At 57.6% G+C, this 18,555-nt stretch overlaps 6 protein-coding genes across 6 annotated transcripts; 3 read left to right on the top strand and 3 right to left on the bottom strand.

Moving 5' to 3' along the window:
- Positions 1-1,446: 1,446 nt before the first annotated feature.
- Positions 1,447-6,304, top strand: JDV02_004343 (uncharacterized protein). The gene is made up of 4 exons (XM_047985550.1): positions 1,447-1,678; positions 1,748-4,400; positions 4,453-5,401; positions 5,474-6,304. Exons 2-4 carry the CDS (start codon positions 4,038-4,040, stop codon positions 6,076-6,078), a joined length of 1,917 nt encoding a protein of 638 aa, XP_047841527.1. The 5' UTR covers positions 1,447-1,678; positions 1,748-4,037; the 3' UTR covers positions 6,079-6,304.
- Positions 5,655-8,508, bottom strand: GPI16 (Subunit of the glycosylphosphatidylinositol transamidase complex-like protein). Its single transcript, XM_047985549.1, has 2 exons — positions 7,540-8,508; positions 5,655-7,481 (listed from the first exon to the last, which is right to left on the bottom strand). Exons 1-2 carry the CDS (start codon positions 8,330-8,332, stop codon positions 6,451-6,453), a joined length of 1,824 nt encoding a protein of 607 aa, XP_047841526.1. The 5' UTR covers positions 8,333-8,508; the 3' UTR covers positions 5,655-6,450.
- Positions 8,509-8,704: 196 nt separating this feature from the next.
- Positions 8,705-10,266, top strand: LUC7 (splicing factor). The gene is made up of 2 exons (XM_047985548.1): positions 8,705-9,174; positions 9,231-10,266. The coding sequence occupies exons 1-2, from the start codon at positions 8,821-8,823 to the stop codon at positions 9,681-9,683; spliced, it is 807 nt and encodes a 268-aa protein (XP_047841525.1). The 5' UTR covers positions 8,705-8,820; the 3' UTR covers positions 9,684-10,266.
- On the bottom strand, positions 10,223-12,093 carry JDV02_004340 (uncharacterized protein). The gene has a single exon (XM_047985547.1). It carries the CDS (start codon positions 11,952-11,954, stop codon positions 10,521-10,523), a length of 1,434 nt encoding a protein of 477 aa, XP_047841524.1. The 5' UTR covers positions 11,955-12,093; the 3' UTR covers positions 10,223-10,520.
- Positions 12,094-13,341: 1,248 nt separating this feature from the next.
- Positions 13,342-14,487, bottom strand: JDV02_004339 (uncharacterized protein; the record flags this gene model as incomplete). Its single annotated transcript, XM_047985546.1, has 1 exon — positions 13,342-14,487. One exon carries the CDS (start codon positions 14,485-14,487, stop codon positions 13,372-13,374), a length of 1,116 nt encoding a protein of 371 aa, XP_047841523.1. The 3' UTR covers positions 13,342-13,371.
- Positions 14,488-16,110: 1,623 nt separating this feature from the next.
- On the top strand, positions 16,111-18,334 carry JDV02_004338 (uncharacterized protein). Its single transcript, XM_047985545.1, has 4 exons — positions 16,111-16,594; positions 16,741-16,896; positions 16,961-18,002; positions 18,111-18,334. Exons 1-3 carry the CDS (start codon positions 16,253-16,255, stop codon positions 17,510-17,512), a joined length of 1,050 nt encoding a protein of 349 aa, XP_047841522.1. The 5' UTR covers positions 16,111-16,252; the 3' UTR covers positions 17,513-18,002; positions 18,111-18,334.
- The last annotated feature ends 221 nt before the right edge of the window (positions 18,335-18,555 follow it).

The raw sequence follows: 18,555 nt of genomic DNA, 5'->3' as shown, positions 1-18,555 counted from the left end.
GCTGACTGGCCGTCGCATCGCGCCTGTAACGGCAGAGGGAGGGTTGTTAACAGAACGTCACCGTTATGCTCCGTACCCAAATACCTACAAGCTCAGCGTTGAGGTGGAGCACAGCGAAGCCACTGCTGGCGAAGCCACTTGTTCCTGCCTGCGGACGCGACGCAGTCTGTGGCGTCTTCCTTCATCCGTGTCCTCCAAGTGCTCCAGTTGGCGAAGCTCCTTCGAGCAGGAGCTCTGCAGTTAGTGTCGTCGGCTTTTACCGGAGCTCGAGCGCCGACAAGATTGAGACTATGGTGTACCACACAATCCTCGCCCCGAATACTTTCGTCTGGCTCAGCGTGTTGACTTTTCTGTGCTCCGCTGAGTGGGAACCTCGGGACCATGTCGTAATTATGTTCAGCGCCTGAGCATCACGCATACGAGTCTGACGCATGGTCCTCGGGCAAATACGACCGCAATGACAATTACAGCTGCGCAAGTCTAACAGCTGCACCCCGGCCCTTTGCACGCTACACTGGTCCCCGTCTTGTGACTCTACCCAGTCTGCCAGAACGGCCATGGGTGCTCATTTGTTCACATTTGTCGAGCCCTTTTGCATGCCAGGGATGTAGGAAGATCCACGCGTCACCAACCCTCATCAAGGGCGTTCTGCAGTCACCAGCCTGGTCATGGTCAACAAAAATAAATCGGCAGTATCATAGAGTTTGCGCTTATGACGGTCCAGTGCCAGTGGCTGTCTCGTATTCAAGGAGGAGGCTTGGCTGGTACACAGCTGGAATGGAGAGCCGGCGATACACCTGACTCAGTCGAATGTCACGAGTTCTTACATGGTGATCGTTCTCCTGACAAGCAGTCAACTCACGGCTGGGTACAATCTACGGCGACCTCGCCCACAGACGCTCGTGAGCAGAGCCGCTACGATAGCCGCCCAATTTGTTGGTGTTGTTTCGGGTGATGTAGGGTAGGCTGGGCAAGCGTTTCAAGCAGACAGGCGTCGACACATTTACGACTGACTCTCGCCTCTCAAGCTTCATGGCCTTGGCAGGCTAAGAAATTCGGGGTATAATTATTGCGGCAGTTGGCAAAGTGAGTGGCAAGGCTTGTGCATGGCGCATGCATTGATGTTGACACCCCGGGCTTGGACAATCGCGACTTAGCATTGCGGCAACATTGGGGGCAAAGTCTGGTTAACAAATCCTAGGCAAGTTGCAATGTATAGCCTCCGCGGTGCCTCCGAAGCGCCGCGAGATGACCTGACGTTGGTCTCTAGCAATGGAGAATATCTGATCACTGGTGTGAGCCTTAAGCGAGCAGGGCGCTTCTCTGATAACATCATCCGCGCGAAGCTTCCAAGGGAAGGAAGGAACCCTGATGGGTCGTCCCCTCGCCGCGGGGTGTGTCATGTAGCAAGGCGAATGTCTCAATTTGGGCAGAGCAGAGCCACGTGATGATGATCGCCCTGAACACTGTTTCTCATTTTAAAGACAGAGCCCCGGGTTTCACCCGTCCATTAACATTGCCTTCTGACCTTTGTTCCAACTCGCGCCGTCTCCGCCGATAGTGGCTCGTCGATTCCTAAACTTGGCGTTGCGATAGCTACCTGTGGCAAAATGGGGACAGGTCCTCTCGCGCATAAGATAGCAGAAAGTTGAACACTTTGTGAGGTGGACAGCGTCAGGTAAGGGAAACGCTCTTTCGGACTCCGTGCGGATAGGCTGCTGATGCTAATCTACCTATCCACATCTAGCCTTCCCTCGTTGACCGGCACGAGCAGTTTCTAGCCCTTTCATAAGGATGAGATGGCGCGGCTCGCCTTAGATCCAAGACCGAATCCCTCATCGCCCGATGCTACCTGACAATGCCGACAGTGCCATTCCTCATGCCTCGGTTCATTTCATGAGCCGCTCTTCTTTTGATAACAAGGACAGGACCGAGTGCAAAGCCAGGGAGGTCATGTATGTCGCTGCTGGCAGACAGATTCCACGGGACGAACATTACAGCCTAAGTCCGTTAGGAAGGAGATATAAGAGAAGGACTCCTACGACCTGTTGCCTGCCGTCATCAGCCAGGTCATACGACCTGGAGTCACTTCATTTCAACGACCGTGGGGGACATCTACTACCACCGACAAAGCAAGGGACGCATTCCAGGTTGCTTCGATAGTGGGTGAGAACCAGCTGCGGGCGGCCAACTGGCTGGGAAACACCTGCTCACAGTCAATGAATCTTGGATACCGGACTCTTGAGTGCACCGGCCACTAGCTGGCGGTACCCCTGGAGGTCTGGGAAGGCACCATACCTTCTTAAAGCAGCTGGGTTGAGCCTCAGATTGTGGCTGGCGTCTCACCTTATCACAGCATGTGCCCGGCCCGTGCGACCTTGCGAATGCAGTTTGGGAAGTTGGGGAACAGCTGCAGAATTGCTACCCGCCTTGCTGCATGACGCCTTCGGCCGATGCAATTGAGCAAGCACCACCGCCAAGCCCGCCTCCCCCGCATTTTGTCCGATCCCAAGCCGCAAGCCTGCAACTACATTTGGTTCCTACTGGACACGCTTGAGTGCTCTGTGCCAGAGGGAGGGCACAAAGTCGAATGAGAAATCGCCAAAGTGCGCTGATGCAGGAACGGCCTGTGAGTCAAAAGCACGCAGGACCGGACAATGCTGATCCCCATATACCGGGACCCAGAGTGCGTGCTACTGCCCTGATGCCACCCTTGTCAAGAGACTTGAGACGGCACCTGCCAAGCACTGCGCCAGCCCATGATCCCCAAATCTCGTCAACCTCATCGCGCCAACCTGTCATGGGTCTCGCCGGGTCGGGGAAACAATGGCGCTTGTACTGGAATCCCCGCAAAATAAGAGAGTATGCTTCTTTAACAAGGCGGGAGCGCCGACCTTTAGCTGCATCAGCGGTCACCCTGAACGCGCTCAGGTGAGATGCAACCCCTGAATCGGCGGAATACTATCCGGATCCGGCAGGTCCCTTCACTCGGACTAAACCGCGGCAATCGACTCCATCTTGACCGCTCGTGATGACATTCGTCAGCATATGGCTTCTGTCCCATACTTGCGATTCGGCTCGCCGCGCCTCTGTTACCCGGCTGCAAGCCAGTAGCGTCACGGTCGGGCTATACCCGCGTCACATCAAGTTTCGATGACTAGCATGTCCTTGTATGTGATTCTCGTCTAAAGTCCGACGCGGCTCAAGACGAGGCTCTCGGTGGAACCTTGGCTAAGCTTAAGTTGGAAGTTGATCTAAAGCTGACCGGCAGTTGCGGTTAACAGAACATCCGCTCCCACGATCAGGCGCCATCGACTCCCGTTGCAGTCGCCGAGGCCCCTATTCACACGAAGCCACGGACATGACTGTCTCTTCACAGCTCATCTGTTTGACTGAGTTTAGCACTTATCTTCTTCCCAAGCAGTACCAGTGGGTTTACCGCTCCGAAGAATCAGCAATCAACGCGTCAACACGGCCGTTCTGGTTTGGTGTTCGTGCGTGTTCTTGGCTAGGCCGAGTACCAAGACCAGCACCCCCACATGTTCAAGGACTCTTGGTGCCTTAGCTGCTCAGGTGCCATGGTTTGGTGGCATCGTGCCGTCTCATGGAGCGTATCCATATTGCGCGCCTACCGGAAAGTGCAGGTCGGCCGAGAAGGGACCCCAATCCTGCAATGGACTTTCGAAAGCCCCAAAGTATGCCATGAATGGCGGAGTCTACGCGCAAGCCACCTTCCTAATTGCTCCATAAGTGTGTAATGCCGGGCTCACCTGGGCTCATCCTTGCTCCCGCTATTGTTACTCGAAACACAGGTACCAGCTTCCAGGAGACTGCCGCATCTCTTGTCCTTGAGGCAGAGGCGTCATGGTTGACGGAGCCCGTCCGCTTGAATCCTACTTGAGCTTCTCGGAATATAAAATGCGAATCCCTCGTCGCCACCAAAGTGATGACCCTTACTTCCTTAGCAAGGACTCTCTTCCGGAACTTGTCGTGCTGATCACTGAGATCAACCTCGACCCGGCTATACATTCTTCGCCATGAAGTCTCTTCTCCTTCTCGGCCTCACAGGCCTTGCTGCCAACGTGCAAGCTCACCCTCAGAGGAGGGAGCCCAATGACTCGCCTCTCTCCAAGCGTGGTATCGACCTTGAAAAATTCCGTCTTCCTGAAATTTCCGACTACACAACCTCGTCGAGTGCCAAGTCCGATAGCTCGGTCGCCTCCATCAATAAGCGCGGCGACTATCTCGAAGCCGCCAAGGAGCTGGTAAAGACTGCTGCCCCCGGTGCTGAATACCGCCTGGTCAATGACCACTACGTCAGCTCCGACGGCGTTGCCCACGTAAACTTCAAGCAGACCCTACACGGTATCGATATTGACAATGCCGACTTTAACGTTAACGTGAGTTTGCCGGGTCCATATATGTATATCCAGGACTAACAGCTTTTCCCAGGTTGGCAAGGACGGCAAGATCTTCTCGTATGGCAATAGCTTTTTCAAAGGCGAGGCGCCTAAAGAGAACCCGCTCAATAAGCGTGACTTCTCCGACCCCGTGACTGCCCTTAAGGGCGCAATCGATACTCTCGGCTTAGGAGTAACGGTCAAGGACGCAAAGGCTGAAGCCAAAGACGGCAAGGAGCACTTTGCCCTAAAGGGCACCAAGGGGGCCGTTAGTGACCCCGACGCTAAGCTCGTCTACCTTCAGAATAAGGATGGCAAGCTTTCCTTGACCTGGAGAGTCGAGACCGATGTCATGGATAACTGGCTCCTGACTTATGTCGATGCTTCCAACACCAAGACCGTTCACGGTGTTGTCGACTACGTGTCCGACCTGGCGACGTACCAGGTCTACCCGTGGAGCGTGAACGACCCGACCGAGGGCCAGCGCACCGTTCTTCAGGACCCTTGGAACTCAGCGACATCGCCTTTCACGTGGATCAGTAACGGACGGTCCAACTACACCACGACCCGCGGCAACAACGCCATTGCGCAGGTGAACCCTTCCGGCGGCGACGGGTACCTCAATAACTACAGGCCTAACAGCCCCAGCCTGAAGTTTGAGTACCAATACTCGCCTTCGCAGCCCAATAAAGAAGCCTACCGCGATGCTTCCATAACGCAGCTGTTCTATACTGCCGACAAGTACCACGATCTGCTATATGTCCTGGGCTTCGACGAGAAGGCCGGCAACTTCCAGGACAATAATAACGGCAAGGGTGGCATCGGCAACGACTTTGTCATCCTTAACGCTCAGGACGGCTCGGGCACCAACAATGCTAACTTTGCCACGCCCCCTGACGGCAGGAATGGTCGCATGAGGATGTATATGTGGACTAGCGCCACGCCGGCGCGCGACTGCTCGTTCGACGCCAACGTCGTGCTCCACGAGTACACGCATGGCCGTAAGTCTAATATCCGAGATCACCATTATGGCACTTTGATGATGTGTGAGACTGACTTTCCATCTCTCCTAGTGTCTACCCGTCTGACTGGCGGTCCGAGTAACTCTGGCTGCCTTAACGGCCTCGAGTCCGGCGGCATGGGCGAAGGCTGGTCCGACTTTATGGCCACAGCGATTCGCATCAAGGCCACAGACAAGCGCACCAAGGACTATACCATCGGCTCGTGGGTCGCCAACAAGCCTAACGGCATTCGCGCCTATCCCTACTCCACCAACACCAACACGAACCCATACACGTACGCCGATGCCAACCAGCAGCGCGAGGTGCACGCCATGGGCACCATCTGGGGCACCGTCCTGTACGAGGTCATCTGGAACCTCATCGACAAGCACGGCATCACCGACAAGGACTTCCCTGAGTTTGACTCGGCTGGCGTCCCCAAGGACGGCCGCTACCTCACCATGAAGCTCATCATTGGCGGCATGGCCATCCAGCCGTGCAACCCCAACATGGTCTCCGCGCGCGACGCCATCATCGACGCGGACAAGGCTCTCACCAATGGAGGCAACCAGTGCGAGTTGTGGAAGGCGTTTGCGAAGCGTGGCCTCGGTGAGGGCGCTAGATACGGCTCGACCAACCGCGTCGAGAGCTTCGATGTTCCTGCCGGCGTGTGCTAAACGCCCGAGGGGCCCGCATTGTCTTGATTTCTTTGTCAATATTCTCTGCCACTTATAGGCTGCCGCGCGGGACGTGGGATGCGAGCAAGGCTGAGTTTTGAGTAGGAGACGCGAGGCATGATGCTAGCAGCGCGGCCGACTCATGTCGAGTACGAGGTTCGCAAGCCCGGGACGTCCACATTCAGATGAGTGAAAATACATAGCGAATCAGACCGTGATGTCACCATGCTCCTGTTCGTGTGCCCGCAAGCGTGAAAGTCTGAAGGGACCAATCAACCTGCACGCCAACATTGGCCAAAGGACGCAGTCATTATAGGCGTATCTTGATTAGATCTAGTCAAATGCCATGGCACACGCTAGTCATACGCCCGCCTACTTCTTTACACTCCTAAGGCGCCCCATGAGGGCGGCCAATTTCGCCTTGAGAACCGGCGGGGGAGCTTCGTCGGCGCCGACGAGCCTCCGTACGAGAATGTTGTACAGCCCGCCAAAGGTGAGAGCGATGGCGGTGGAGGTGAAGATGATGACGTTGTACGGCATGCTAAAGTCCGGGGTAGGGAGATAGAGTAGAAGGCTAGTGGTGCGAAGGTTGAGTCCGCGGCGGGGAGAGCGAGTGGTGATGACGGCGGCAGCGACGTCGAAGCCGCGGTTGGCATCCGGGGGGTACTCCGTATAGCGCAGGATAGACTTTTCGAAGTCGTAGGTGAGGAAGATGGTGCAATGCGGGGGGATGCGCATGAGGAGCTCGAGCTGTGTGCCGCGGGTGCGGTCCAGGGCAGGACGATAGTAGATCTCCTGGATGATGGAAGAGGCATTGGTGCCGGTGACAGCGGTCTTCGTGGTAGTGGTAGTGGCGGAGTTGGAGGAGGAGGAAGAGATGCGCGTCGACAGCGTGTGGAGGTATATGCGCATGAACCACGGTAGGGACTCCATGTAGACGAACTCAACCTCTGTGTCGCTTGGGTTCGTGAGAATGGCCTGTACGCCGCCGTGCTCCTGGCCATGGCCCATGAAACTTCGCTCGGCGTAGAGCAGGGGTCGCTCTGGCTGGACAAGGTCCCTGCCCGCAGCGGCGTCGTCGGGCTCGGGCTTGGCTAGGACGAGGGTGAAGTCGCTGTCCTGCGGCAAGGTGTAGCAGCGGAGCATGCCGTCGTGGCTCTTGATCTCATGCGTGCCTTGCGTTGAGAAGACGGCACGAGAGTTGGGCACATGGAGACAGACAGGCGCCTCGTCGGGGTTGGACAACGGACATGTTCCCTTCATGGTGCGACCAAAGATCTCGGAGAGGGTCCAGTCTTGGCCCTGGACGTGATCTACAGGATAGCATGTCTCGTCGTTGTGGTAGGGCTTGGAGGTGTCGCAGAGGAGCTGGTCGGCAGGAGGCGGCCTGGGGATCGGATTGTCTAGACGTAGTTAGCAGTCAGGCGCGGTGTGATGCTCTGCTATGACGGTGAATTTTACCCCTAGGGCGCTTGGAGCGGTCGACGTCGAGAACCATATCAATGGTCTGCTCCATCTCCAAGACACAGTCGCGGCCGCCGGGTGAGCAAATTGGTCGCACATCAATGGCCATACTCTGGAAGGAAGCGTCAAAGAGCTTGTGGCCGTCCAAAAGGCTCGCGATGCCGGCCTTGCCTTTGCAGGGCAGAAGCTTGAGGAAAGGGGTAAGGTTCTCCGTGCAAACGACCTCGTGCGGCAGCACGCCATGGAGCAGCCTCAGGTTTGCGAGCGTCGCATTATCATGGTCACCATCTGGCTGGAATGACACGACGGGGCGAATGGTTCTCGTTTCGTCAATGAAGTTGAGTGAGGCGCAAAACAGCCCGGAGAGTGCATTCGTCAATGTCAACCAGTTCTCGGCGGCCTCCGCGTCCGTTTTCGCGTCGAGCCACGCCCACAGCTCAACACCGGTGCCACCTTCGCGGGTGCCATCCCAGGGTCGCGCTCCCCAGCGCTCCGCATCCCAGCGGCCTAGAGTGAAGCGCAGGTGCAGCTCCCGGGTCCCAGCATACTGGAGGATCTGCGCGAGAGACCGTGGGAAGAGACGGAAGTTGTGGGCCTCGAAGTCGGCGAGAGAAGTGTTGGAGCGAAAATTGAAGCTGGCGAGGAGGGAGTTGAGGGGCAACGGGCGGAGGTTTAGCTGTTCGTGGTATTCGGACGTTGAGGATGGTGGTGATGATGCGGCGGCGGCAGCAGCAGCAGCGAGGGAGCTGGGGACGAGGGAGCCCAGGAGTAGCGTGAGAAGGCCGCGCATCTTGACGGAGGGGGAGGAACAAAGAAGAAGTGAAGGAATGGACGAATTGAAGCAGCTGGGGATTCGGCAAGGTCACATTTCACCGCGTCGCAGCGCCGCAGTCGAGAGAACAGGCGGGCTTGTCGCGGCGGATGCAGGCGTTGACGAACAGTGAATGCTGTGCCGCGCTGGGTTCCCCACGCCAGCTTGGTCCCAGCCCGGGCGAGCTCCAGCCAGGGACAGGGACAGGTGGCAGCCGCTGACACCTGCTAGGCGGGCGGTGAGACGTCGTGTTGGCGGCAGAAAACGCAGGACGCGACCCAGGCGTAGCAACATGGGGCGAAGGCGGCTCGCCGTTTGGTGGCTCCCCCACTTAAAAGTCAACTCCACCATATCCTGGCCCCAGCCTGCCTGGCCTACCCACGGCTTCAGCCTCGCATCTCGACTTCTCGTACTCTCCCTCTTGCAGCCTCTACTCTCCGGTCAGACCCATCTTTGCTTCTGTTATCATGGCGGCGGAGCAGAGAAAGCTGCTCGAGCAGCTCATGGGCGCCTCGACCTCGCGTCAGGCTCAGGTGTCCATGGAAGACCCAAAGGTCTGCCGATCCTACATCGTCGGCACCTGCCCGCACGATCTCTTCACCAATACCAAGCAGGATTTTGGCCCTTGCAGCAAAATTCATTCCGAGGGCCTCAAGGCCGAGTACGAGGCTATGCCACAGAGCGAGCGCCAGCGCCTTAATTTCGAGTATGACTACATGCGCGATCTGCACAAATACATTGACGACTGCAACCGTCGCATCGATTCGGCACAGAAGCGTCTTGAGAAGACCCCAGAGGAAATTCGCCAGACCAACGATCTGGTCAGTGTTTCCCTTTCCCATGGCTCCACCGCAGCCTGTACTGACGATCTGCGTAGCTTGAAGCCATCGCCGACATAGATGAAAACATCAAGTGCGGCATCGAAGAAATCGAAGTCTTTGTAAGAATCGGGCAGGTCAGCCTGGCCATGGACGAGTGGTACAACCTCAAAGTCATGGCCCAGACAAAGGCGGAGAAGGAGCGAGAGCTTAAGGCGCTCTCGGACACCTCCGGCCCGTCTGGCCACCAGAAGCTGCAGGTTTGTGATGTGTGCGGCGCCTACCTCAGCCGTCTCGACAATGATCGCCGGTTGGCCGACCACTTTTATGGAAAGATGCACCTCGGCTATGCGCAGATGCGGAAGGCGTTTGAAGCGTTTCCGCGCGATATGAAGCAACGCATCCGACCGCAGCCGTCGGCCATGGATGACGACGGCCCCGGCGGACCCCGGGGCCCAAAGGGACCACGTGGATACGGCGGCTACGGCGGCGGTCGTCGTCATAGGGGCTAGGATCCCGATGAGGACGACCATGAGAACCCCGCCGACCTTGAACGTGAAGGCCTTCGCCCGCGTGGAGGCGACTATTCCGTTGAAGGTGATCTGGAACCACGTGGACCTTTTGAGGGAGGCGTTCGCCGAGACAGAGGCTTCGACCTCTACGAAGGCGACATGGGGCCTCCAGGCGGTTACTCCGAAGGCAGGTGAGCAAAGACGCGGCGCGACTAGGCGGACGAACGCACCAGAATAGGGTAACGAACGAATGGTATTTGACGCAGGCGCGGTAGAGGCGGTCGTCGTCGGGGCGGTCATCGTGGCCGCGGCGGACGCCACTACAATGGACCCTACTAGGGCTGTACAATACAGGAAGACGGCATTTGGCCATATACGAGCATTGGTGTTGATGGCGTTTACGGACAGGGTTGCTGCTTGTAAGGGAGATACCCCTGCTGGGAAAGAAGGGATACCAAGGATTGCGAGTCTCGCTGAATGCAACTGGATGGCATCGAGGTGTGCATATTGGGTAATTTCCAATCGCCACATGAAGTGACTTATCGTTTGCTGAAATTGTCAGAGCACTTTTTGGTATCTTGCGTATGATACTTGATGCCTTCTCCCCCACAGATCAGTGACATGCAACGCACCCCATTGGAACGATGAACGCGGGCGCCGTCCCCAATTTCCCGAATCCCATTACTGCCATGCTGGCCGCCAAGTCATGTCCGTCGTCTAACATACTTCATACTTTCGTTTGTGGTATTATCCTGGCGTTTCCTGGTTGGTTGGTCGCCACTTTCCAGATTAACCCCCCTTCGCCTTATGCCGCGACCAGTGTGCAGGAATTCTAATCTACTTGCCCTGCTGGTGTTCTTTGAGCTCGTCCAGGGCCTCCATCTCGTCATCCCACTTGCCTACCGCGGGCGGGCTGGGCAGCGCAGGCGGCGTCGGGACGGCGGTGCCTTGGCTCAGGTTCGCGCTACCGCCGCCGCCGGCCTTTTTGCCGTCCGAGGGCAGGGCTGGGAACTCGTCTGTACCGAGGGATGGAGCTGCGGCGTTGGCGGGCTTTCCTCCAGCTGGCGAAGGTTGTTGTCGTCCTCCTCTGCCGGCCCCTCCCCGACCAGCACCACCGCGCCCACCTCGACCGCCGCGATCGCCACGATATCTGTCGTCGAGGAAGCGATCCACGTCGGGGACGTTGTCGCCATCGCGCGCAGCGTAGCGACTGCCGCCGAGCCCGCCGCCCTCCCTCCTCACGCCCCTGACGCCGCCGTTTGCGCCGCGGAACCCCTTCCTGTCCTCCTCTTCTTGGGCCTCGAGCTTGCCCTCGTCCCAGCCGCCCTCCTTGGCGCCCATGGCCTTGAGCTTGCGCTCGCGATTGCGCGCGCGCTCGTCGTCGAGGCGCCTGCGGTCCTCGTCGGCGCGACGTCTGCGCTCGGCATCCTCGACGCGGCGCTTGCGCGCCTCCTCCATGCCGCGCGCGTACGACTCGGCGTGCTGGCGCTGGTCCTTTTGCGACATCTCAAACTTGCGCGTCTGCTCCGCGGCCAGGAGCTTCATGCGCTCCATCTTGGCGGCGAGCTCCGTGTCGGTCAGCTTCTGCCGCGGGTTGGCGCCGGACTTGAGGCGCGCCTCGGCATTTGCGGCCGTGTTGGGCGCTGGTCGGCTGGCGCCGCTGCTGGCTGGCGGCGGCGCCGTGGTCGAGGATGTTCCAGCTGTCGCCGACTGGGATTTGGCAGCGACGGCGGCAGCAGTGGTGTTGGGAGGCTCGGCTGGGGGCTCAGTGGGCGCGCTGCCGCTGGTTGGGGCTGCTGCGAGCGAGGGCGCGGAGGGCTCATCGCGGGGCGGAGTAGAGCTCGATGTAGGGGTAGCAGAGGGTCTCGAGTCGGCGGCTGTGGAGTCTTTGAGCGGCGCGGGGGATGATGCTTTCGTAGTCGGGGTCGCGGTAGTCGTCGTGGCGGCTGGCTTGTCTGCCCATCGCGACGTGGCGAGAGATGGCGGGATTTTGGTCGGCGGGGCGGATTTTGCGGCGGGCTTTGCGGTGGCGGGTTTCTTTGTGGGCTGCGTCTGTTTTTTCGAGGCAGACGACGGCACCGCAGGAGGAGCAGCAGCAGCTGCAAGCTGAGGCCGCCCAGGTGCTTGCTTTTGTTGCTGCTGCTCAGGAGCGGGAGCAGGCTGAGGGGGTGGCTGCGGGTCGTCGGGGACGACAATGGGTTCGCTATCGACGGGCTCGAAGTCGTCGTAGAACAGGTCGTCGTCGGTGCGGCCGCCGAACTGGTCCTCCATTGTGGGATTATATTATGTAAAGAGGAGCGAAAAGGGGAAAGAGGGGGGGGAGAGGAGAGGAGAGGTGCAATCCGCAAGCTGAGAAAGCGTCCTTGCGGAAAGCAATAATGAGGATGATGGAGAGACAAGTGTTGTTCAAGTCGGGTCGCGTCGAAGAACTGAAGGCCACGGAAAAGGCCGGCGCATAATGGGGGAGGGGGCGGTAGCCCACGTCAGTGGTTGGCTGGCTGGGCTGTTGTTGTGGGCGCCACCTCCGCTGTTTCTGCACGTACATACTAACCTCCAGTAGTACCTCCAGTAGTGCCTGGGGGGCCTGTAGCCAGGCTCCTGGGCGATCGACTGGGGCAGCGTGGAAGCCGCGAGTCTGGGTGAACCTGTACAGTATAATTTACTTTGTAAAGAATCAAGCAGCCTCGGAGCCTTGTCAAACTCTACCGTCACGAACCACCATTTGCCCAAGACGGCGGGAGTTTTTAATGTAATGGAAACCATAGAAACCCTGCCCGACTTTGAGCCCTGACGAATCATCATGGTGGTGGTGGCGGGCACCTCGTCATGCTTCACCCCCTACCCATATACTATACAGTCTGTACCCGCGCCGGGTCGCGTCCAACACTGAACCATCTGCTCCACAGACTCCTCCACGGCTACAGCCAGCTCCGCCTCCGTAGTCAACAGGACGACCCCGTACCTCCTGCACACGGCCTTCACGTTGCCCCTCTTGCGATATGCCTCGTCCGCGCAGACAACGGCCCTTTTATTGCCCCCGACAGCCAGCCCCAGCTCCAGCAGGCTAATGGGTGCGTCTGTCGCGGGTCCGAGGTAGACAACGACGAGGTCCGCCGCCGCCTGCATGTCGAGCTCCCACTCCAGCTGCTGCGCCCAGCGCGCGTCGGCGTACTCCTCGCGCCAGCTCGCGTCCCAGTCCGGGCGCTCCGGATTGAGGACGTTGACGGGATGGCGGCCCAGCGTCCTGCTGATGAGACGATGGCGCCAGTCGCCGCCCGAACTTGAACTTGTCTGTGTTGTTGAGCCAGCTAAGAAGATGGATGGCCGTGAGGAGTCGGCCGGAGGTCGCTGCGGCGCCCGATATATCGCCGCTTGCATGGTTTCTTGACGCTGAGGGGCGCTTGTTGGTGTCCGAGAGCATTGAAAAATGAATGCCGCCTATGAAGTTGGTCCCATCCTGTTTCTGTTTGACGCGGCTGACAAAGTGCCTTACCATCCCGACGTAATCGAATACTGTATAGGAAGGCCATCCTTCGTACGGTATACTTGGACCTTGAAATGGCCTTGAACGCGACAAGAACATCTCATTGACCATTTATTGGACAGACGACCTCCATGCAAGCTGCAGCAATATGATACAGCACTTCGTACATACATGCTAGTCTACAGAGGCCGGCTCACACGCTTGTCACAACTCTTCCTCCAGGAACCGCCGCATCAATAGGTTGAACCGGGTATCCTCTTCCCTTATCACCTGCGGCGTTAGCCTCTTGAGATGCCCGTCCTTGGAGACGTGGTTCCACGCATGGTATGCCAGCTGATTGTCAAACAAACTACCGCCCGTCCTCCAGATCTTGTTCTCCCAGTGCCGTGCCTCAGCCCTCTCGATCCTCTCATGCATCCACCGCACGTGGTCGTCGGTCCACGTCGGCCAGAAGAAGGCATCGGGCGGGAGCGTGCAGATCTCGTCGGGGTGCTTGCCCGACATCTCCTTGGGCAGCAACACGCTGTGGTAGTTCCACTCCTGGTTGAGGTCCGCACCTTTATACGTGTCTAGCCATCGCCGCACGAACGTGCTATTGGGTCTCGCCGCAATGATCGCGTTGCAAAGCCCCCATCGGTTTCCACCCTCATGACCCAGCACCAGGTCGTGCGGGGATGGGGACGAAAGGAGCTTGGTGAAGGGCCGCAGGATGAAGACGTCCGTGTCGAGATAGATGCCGCCCTGCGAGAGGATGATCTCGAGACGCAGGGTGTCGGCCAAGTGTGCTGCATGGACGAGGTGATTGTCCAGCGCTGCGGTAATCTTGTCAAACTCTAGGTGCGGTTTCAGCCTTCGAATCCATTGGTTGTTTTCTATCAACGGGTCGCCTTTGAGTGACTCGAGCAGCGATCGATCCGACGACGTGTATGCGTAGTGGAGGATTATCGTCTTCGGTTTAAGTGACATCAAGGCGCTGCGCACGGAGAGGTAGTTGAGAAAGTCAAAGTCCCCCTGCCCGTCCTCGGCGAGCGGCAGCCTCTGTAGGAAGATGTAATGAACGATGGACGGGATTGGATCGTTCTTTGATGCCATTCCGAGCCCGAAGCGGTGCTTCGCGTCTATCGGAAAGGGCTTTCCCTGGAGACACGCCATTTCTTCTTCGGTTGGTACAAAGTCTTGCTCGACCGGCTCCTGCGTCGACAACGGTCGTATCTCCGGCTTGTACAGGTAGCCATCGTAGTGATGATAGAGAGAAAAGGACGTATAGACGGCGACGATGACGAGTATCAATACCAACCCGTAGCCAGGCGCGCCTCGCATACATGGCGGAAGACACCGTTGAAACAGCATCGTCACGAAAATGCCGTCATGAACGAACCCATTCTAGCCGACAGAGCTGGCACAAGGATCGTGGCCTGCCCATCTGAGCTTCTAATAGGGACTGACTCGTCCCGTCTAGACATACAATCGCTTCGGCATTGGGGGGCGACATAAATTGAGCACTCCTCTCACGGGGCGGCATAATGATCAAAATATCAGGACGTATGAGTGCCTGCCTCGTTTGAAACAGTGTATACGTGACACGCTCGGCATCTTCCTTATGTGGCTCTCCCGTTCATGACGTACAGGCGGTGTCTTGATCGCACCGGGGGTCGCCATTGGCGGGAATAGGGCAAGAAGCGAAGAGGCTCGCCTCGTGCGCGTCAGGGCGTGCATATTCGGTAGCGATGCGAGTTCTGTTGGCGATGGATGGTGTCCGATTCGCCGCCGGATGGCCATGTCGACTCGATGTCTCACCTGCCTGTCCTCGGTCTGCCGTGGGAGAGCATTGACGAAAGCGTCGCAATCTGAGGGTGGACTGTATATGTACGTCTCAGCTGCATGACATGTATCAATGCATTGGACCGCGGCTTCCAGGGTTGCGCATGACGCGGGGGTGCCCGGTAGGAACATGTAATGACTCTTCGTCGGCGTTTGCCCCGTGGTAGGGTTGCGAATCGAGGACGGGACTACGGACTGGGAGCGGGATGTGGAATCATAAGGACTTTGAGCTAGTAGTTATAGTAGTTTACTTATTATTGCAGCACGCAGGTCCTCCCCTTCCCTTAGTTCCAAGAATTATGCTTCAATGCGCGTCGGAGTCCCAGGCAAGAGGTGTCTGATCAAGTTCGAGGGGTCCCTGATCGGAGCTTTCTGGATGACCCGTCAACCATGAGATATTGACAGCGTTTACAATTCCACAAAGACTTGTGTATGTCATCTCAATTCTGCCAATGCCACGTCCCACAGCACAAAGTATGCAAGAGAGTACACTATTATCATACAATCAGCACTTTCCATATACTGTACATGTAAGAACGCACAGCCTTGGAAACCGCATGCCGCTCTGACAGGTCAATGCGCTGAAGGTTGTGTGCCATGACCGCCCTGTTTCGTATCCTGCCTCGCCAGAAAAGGCCCGGACAGGGTCTGATACGAGGATGGCGCGCCTGAGGAAGAGACTTACCCATGGAGATTTCCCAATGAGTTAAGGTTTTAGAGTGCAGAAATGTCTCCAGCTCAATTTTTCCCCGGATGGCTTGTAAGCCCCTGGTTCGAGCCCGGGATCACGGATAAAGATGCACTTGTACTAAAATCTTTGGGCGGCGTCGAAAAGCCGCGAACGAAGCGGGACGGGGCCCTTGCTGTTCCCTCCACCAATCTTCAATGGGCGCCAGACGATGACATCCCCAGGATGCCAGGGTCCAGTCTTCGACAAGGGCCCACGTGGGCCCAGGACCCCTGGTCCAGACGTTTCTGCACAGCCTTCGCTTGCTGCGTTTCTGCACCTGGCTTGATGTTCAATGTCACCCAACAAGATGGCAACGACGGTGTTGCAGCAGTCATGCAGGGGGCGGGACCATGACTAGTTAGCCAGCCCACGCAACCACGGATACTGTGCGAGGCTCCGGCATGTCACTTCATGCAACAGAGACGACCAGCGCACACCCAGAGTCCGTGTTCTCCGCGCCCTCCGGCCACTTTTTGTCCCTTTCGCTCGTTCGCCTTTCGCAAAGCCTTCACTGTCTGATCTGATCTCGACGCCATGATTGCTGCCGCGGCGGCGGCGACGTCGCCTCGAGCGCGGCGATGGGCCATCGGCGCTCTACTCGTCGGCGGCATCTTCTACTTGACTGTCCTGTTCCCCAAGCTCCTCGAGTTTAGTCGGCTGTTCGGCCCCCACGCCGGGACCGTGATGACGCAGGAGCAGGTCCTGAATGCCCACCATGCCTCGCTCTCGTTGCCGGATAGCCGGCCGCGGCCCGTACCGCGCATCATACACCAGGCCTACCTCGATGAGCAAAGCCCAGGGAACAGGACCATTCCGCAGGAGCTCGCGACCTCGCATTGGACGTGCGAGTCGACGCATCCGACGTGGGAATACAAGGTTCGTCTTGAGCTGTGGTCCATGTCCTGTATTGCGCCACCCATCCGTGCGTTGGCTTGGCTCGCCGATTGCGCATAAGAGAAATCGTCTAGTACTACTACTGCTGCTAATAACCGGCATGCTAACACATGACTTCCTTAACGCAGCTATGGCACAGCGACGAAGCTCGAGCCTTCATCAAATCCGAGTTTCCTTCGTTCCTCGCCATCTACGATGGCTTCAAGTCCGCCCAGCAGCGAAGCGATGCGTTGCGCTACTTCCTCGTCCGCCACTTTGGCGGCATCTACATCGACTTGCACATTGTGAGAGCTATCCGTGCCTCTTTATACTCCTGCGTCCTGACCCTGTTAATATTCGATGGAATAGCACTGCGACGCGAGTCTCGAGCCGCTCCTCTTCTACCCTGCCTGGGTTGCCTACTCGGGCGAGGGGCCCCTCAGCAACGACATCATAGCCGGCGAGCCAGGCCACCCGTTTTGGCTCCTCATGACTACTACCGAGTCCGACCCGGGCCCTTTCAAGGCCAAGACGCCCGCCGCCCCTCCGCACGTCGGTCCACACGTTGCCATGGGTCCATGGTATGAGACACAGAAGTGGGAGCGATACCACGCCGAGAAGCCGAGCGATAGCCCCGATTTGATGCTCCTCTTGGCCGGTGAGGACAAAGCAGCCACCCCCGGGGTCTTCTTCCATGTAGGAGAAGGGTTGAGGGAGCGGAAGGGATCGCACGCCGTCGTCCAATGGGCCGGGAGGCACCCGTATCAGATTACCTTCCTCGGCTTCGCTGTCGCTTGCGCAGCTGTTTTCACGTATTTGAGCCTGGGCCAAACGGTTTTGGAGTATCGGACGACGAATAAGGGCTATCGCGTTCTCGAGTATCTGCCTACGACGTGGAGGTCAAGGGCGCACGTCGGCTGAGGGTCTGGTACTGCAGCTATCCGCTTGGCTTGCGCGAAAGGCGCGACTTGATACAAAAGCTAGCACGGCGTTTGGGTACTCTGGGAAAATTCTTCGCAGGGCTGCGAATATTCACTTGTATTAAGATTCAGAGAGCGCTCCAAGTCTCGAGTCTGACACGAACCGGACGGTATAACGATTCATGCAAAGGGGACGGCGCCACGGCTCGAGTCGCAGTGTGCGTTACTATGTAGCGTCAGTGTTCCTATGACAGGGTGGCGAGCGGTCCCCCGCCCCCCAGTTCAGCTCGCAAGGGACGGAGGCGAGCTCTCCAGAGTCAGACATCGGACGACCGGCCCCGTCGCTATGGCTAAGCCATGAGAGCAGTAGGTGCCGTCTGGTGTTGGGGTGATGGCCAACTCAGAGTCGGTCATGGCCGCCTGTGATCAATGCATGACGCTACATTTGCCCGATGTTTGTACTGTATCGTGGTCATGGTTACACCAATGATGTATGTATGAAATGGGGGCTTCCCTTTCACATGTTAAATCCTAGTTGCTGGTTGCGGCAGTGCAAGGCTTCGACGGCTTCGGGCTCACATCGTTGACGTGCTCGACAGTAGCGAGAAGCGTATCGGTGGTGCATTTCGATGAGCAGCTCGGCGCTCGCCGTGGAGGTTGAGTGAGAGGGTTATCGGGGACAGTCGGAGACGATGCCGTCATAAATCAAGAGAAACACATGTAGCCAGGGCTCGCACGGGACTGAGTCGATAGGGGTTGGCCCAGATTCGTATACTGAACGAAAGATATGTTACCTAATAGCTAATTCAAGTTTACACGGGACAGCGTGAGCGCCATGCATCAAGGAATATATCAAATGGCAAGACGGCCCAGGTTGCATCTCTAGCCCCCGGAATCCATGCAGATTGGCCTTTTCTGCAAAGTCGGGTACAAAAACGGTCGTTTCATGTCCTACGAACAATCAATGAACATGCACGAGTCACATTCATTACTTGAGTCTCCTGAGCTTCTATCAATCCAATTACAAATGTGTTGCCATGCAGC

The sequence above is a fragment of the Purpureocillium takamizusanense genome, chromosome 3 (assembly GCF_022605165.1).
Source record: "Purpureocillium takamizusanense chromosome 3, complete sequence".
Lineage (NCBI taxonomy): Eukaryota > Fungi > Ascomycota > Sordariomycetes > Hypocreales > Ophiocordycipitaceae > Purpureocillium > Purpureocillium takamizusanense.
Note: the sequence above shows the minus strand (reverse complement) of the source record. Positions and strands in the feature narration are given on the sequence as shown.